Raw genomic sequence first — 3,848 nt, 5'->3', positions numbered from 1 at the left:
GGGTCCCCTGCTGGAGCTGCTGCCCCCGCGACCCGATACCGGATAAGCGGTCGAAGATGGATGGATGGATGGATACACATTTAGTTGTAATAACTTTGATTCAAAGCTGTAGTTATCATCATTGGTCCCAAAGAGATAAAATTATGTGTAAAATAAATTGAAAAGAATAGAAAAAAACTCACAGAAGAAAAAGTGTTCCAACTGAGTTATTAATCATTACTAGCAGACCTTTGAGCGGGTGTTTTTCTCTCTTTCTTTTTATGATTGAAATTCTTTTGTCTGCTAAATCCCTAAAGCGTGCACTCACTAGTAGCTGCAAAGCTACCCCTGCTCAATACACCCACATTTTTAAAAGAAAACAATGGTAATGATGAACGGGGTGCTGCACACACAGCTAGTATGCATGTGCTTAGTGACTATGAATATGAATTATACTGCAAATTAATGTTTGAGCATAAGGGCCTTTTCTCCACTGAGCTGTACTGACCCTCGCACTTTGCTTAGCATACGCACCCTTTGATTTTAAAACGCTGAACTGTTGTAATCAGTTTGGTGGAACAGCGACGTGTGGAAACTTTTACAAAGTACGTCAGTAGGCAAAGTGAGGGTGAACAACACTATTAGCAAACACATTCATGAATACAAACTATTCAAAAACTGATACATCCATACACAACTGAACGCAATCCTTGCAGTCTATTGCAGTTAGGTGCCAATAAACACAGTCACAACATATGTCTTATACACACAGGGGCACCTTGAGAGTAAGAATGAGTTTCACGGTAGCCAATGTAATAAAGATTTCTATATGTTTTGGTATGTCTCTATTTGAAACATAATTGTTTATTTTTTATTTTTTATTTTTTAAGACTGAGGCAAAGTTAGCTACTCAAAAAGACCAGCGATTGGTGTTATAGCTGTCTGCAGTTTTATACTACGGGCCACTACACGGCACCTTCCGTTATTTAAAGAGTAAAGAGCAGCACCAATGGCTGAAGGTCAGTTATTAATTATCCAGCGAGCTTGGGTCTCTGACCCAGCAGAGCGGGAAAACTCTACGCAATCACTCGAGCAAACACTCTTTTCTTCTATGTAATACTGTAGTTCACTATTGATATTTGGCCACAAAAACCAGAGGATGCAAACAAACACTAATTTGCTAGGCCGGTTCAACGTTTGAACTGCAGATAATAGTTCACTTTTAGTTAGATTTCTTCTTAAAGGGAACAATTATTTCTATTGTAAAAAAGAACCCACAAATTGCCCATTTTATGTTTTGACATTGTTTATATCATTATCCAAGTTATTTTACTCAGTATTCAGCTAACCAAACTCTGGTTAAGCAATTCACGCCCTTGTACTATCAAATGGGAGTGTGCCAGTCTCTTTTTTTGTGTGTGTGTGTGTGTGCATGTGCATGTGTTTGTGTGTGTTTGTGTGTATTTGCATGCATGCTTTTCTGTACACATACTGTAGGTGATAGTGCTCTACATTGCAGCTAGTCTGTGCTCTCCACTTGGCGCTGTGAGGATGAAGTGTTGCCTCCCTGGAGGGGACACATTCAGTGATTTTTAGACTGTGCCTTGGGCTGCCCTTTCCAACCACAGACACTAGCAGCAGTCACTGAATGTCAGCCTCTCCCTACTCTCATCCTCAGTTTTGCCTGTCAAACTTGTACTCATACACTGTCTCATAAGGTCCAACTTGGTGTCATTTAGTCACTTAAACTTTCCTTTTTCAGATGCACAGTCAACATATTTCATTAGTGTGGTTTATTTTGAATCACTGGCTATAGGCAAGATTGTTGTGGGATATTTTTGCCACTGTTGGCATGGTAATGCTCATTTTATTCATGCACACACTGACAGAACATTGTGCAACGCCAGAGTGAATCAGTTATGTAGAACATTGTGTACTTGTATACACAGTAAATGAGAAAGTAAAACATGTAGCTCATTATCAGTGTCTAACAGCCAAAACACACTCTTTTAATATTGGCACAAAACACACTTCTTAACATTGTTTTCCTCTTTCTTTTCATGCAGGCCCTTGCCATCCAAACCCTTGCCACAACAGAGGAACATGTGAGATCAGTGAGACCTACAGGGGCGACACCTTTATTGGTTACGTCTGCAAGTGTCCACCAGGCTTCAGTGGAGTTCACTGCCAACACAGTAAGTTGGACCACTATTTCCCCTTGCCTTCTTTAAAAAAAAAAAAAACTTGAAACACTTAAAAAACAAAACATTTTATGAAAAGCTGTCTCCTTTTATACATTTCCATGAAGTATGATTTGCCTGTTTGATCTGACTGATTTTCCCAACACAAATCATGACTTTAAGCTGTGAATAAATGTCAAACAGCTGACAGAAAGTAAATCGCTGTTGAAAGGACTAATTCAGCAAAACGATAGTAGGTTTGGTAGAGAAAAGAAATGCTGAACTGGCTTTCTTTTGTTGAGCATGCTCTTAATAAACCTTAGTGTCAGAGGTTTTTGGCCGCCTATGAGAAACATAGCGTTTGACCAGGGGCATTGTTCTCAAACCCAGGACAATTTATGCGCCATCTTTAAACAGACGTTCTAAACTCTTGACCCCCTAATGCCCTGCAACTGGGCACGACTGTAATCTCTAATTCAAAGAGGTGAGGGGCAGGTAAATGTGGTTGTGACCAACAACAGAAACTGTAAAAACATGAACAATTACACAACAAAATTGACATTGCAACTGTGCCAGTGCCCTGCTGGCTCCATTACGTAATTAGAGGTATTGTGTATTTTGATGTTATTCAAAACATTTAGCCAAAAAAGGAAGCATAAGTGTTTGGAAATCAGCTAAATCACTTTTCTTAAAACAACACAAACGTCTGTTGATTGTTGTTGCAATGCTTTCCTTGGAAACTCCACAACGAACAACGGGGGTGTTTCATTTGATGACTGTTCACAACAGCAAGGAGTAGACATAGGGAGCTGTTTTGTTATTTTTTGTATATATATTTATATATATATATATATATAATGAAGTTGCTTTTTTTCTTACTTAAACCGTGTGGGTGAAAGATTTAACTTTCCACTGTTCTTAGCAGTTTTTAAGTCAATTTCACAGCAGTGTAAAGGCTTTCTAATGTCAATATCGTTTGCAGGACTACTTACTGCACCGAAAAAAACTGACACTTAGTTGATGTGTTGATTATTTTGAGAAAAGAAATGATGTCACTTAACAGCTGGAACCAACGTCCGCCATCCAGCAGTAGAAATACACAAGTATACAAGTACAACTATAGCATAAAACCTTTAAAATTATGTCTTCCCTTAAAACATTCTGCATTTTGAGTCACTCCCAGGATTTGAAAAAACTGCATGTAGCTCTTCATCTGTAAGTGCTAAATCTTGCTAAATCCTGCAGAATGATATATAGGCCAAGTCCTGTGGTTGCCCTGCCTGTGTGTGTGCTTGGCTGAGCATTGCATTAGCCTGCACAGCACAGTTGTCCTTCATTTCATTGCAGGTGTGCTTCTAAGTAATGGATTTAACGTATTATGGTGCAAACTGTGTGTTGAGATGGATGATTATTGGTTTGAAAGACAAACAGGGGTAAACACACAGAGAGAAAGAGAGACGTTAACCAATACTTAAATAAAAACATTCAAAGCTGTCTCGAAACTCTGCCACATGTACACCAAGGTTAAAGCTACTATTTTAAACAATTTTATGCAAAGTGTAAATGAATGGCCATTACATTCAAGCCATTGCCAAATGAGTTGATTAAAAGCTAATTACAGTGGGTACGGAAAGTATTCAGACCCCTTTAAATTTTTCACTCTTTGTTTCATTGCAGCCATTTTCCAAA

General features: G+C 38.7%; 1 protein-coding gene across 2 annotated transcripts in view; it reads left to right on the top strand.

Moving 5' to 3' along the window:
• The window catches only part of LOC117945213 (EGF-like repeat and discoidin I-like domain-containing protein 3), a 114,403-nt gene that overhangs the window by 36,843 nt on the left and 73,712 nt on the right, over positions 1–3,848 (top strand). For both annotated transcript variants that reach the window (XM_034872564.1, XM_034872563.1), the window contains exon 3: positions 2,046–2,174. In XM_034872564.1, coding sequence (XP_034728455.1) covers positions 2,046–2,174 — 129 coding nt within the window. The remainder of the gene's footprint in view (positions 1–2,045; positions 2,175–3,848) is intronic.

The sequence above is a fragment of the Etheostoma cragini genome, chromosome 5, assembly GCF_013103735.1.
Source record: "Etheostoma cragini isolate CJK2018 chromosome 5, CSU_Ecrag_1.0, whole genome shotgun sequence".
Lineage (NCBI taxonomy): Eukaryota > Metazoa > Chordata > Actinopteri > Perciformes > Percidae > Etheostoma > Etheostoma cragini.
Note: the sequence above shows the minus strand (reverse complement) of the source record. Positions and strands in the feature narration are given on the sequence as shown.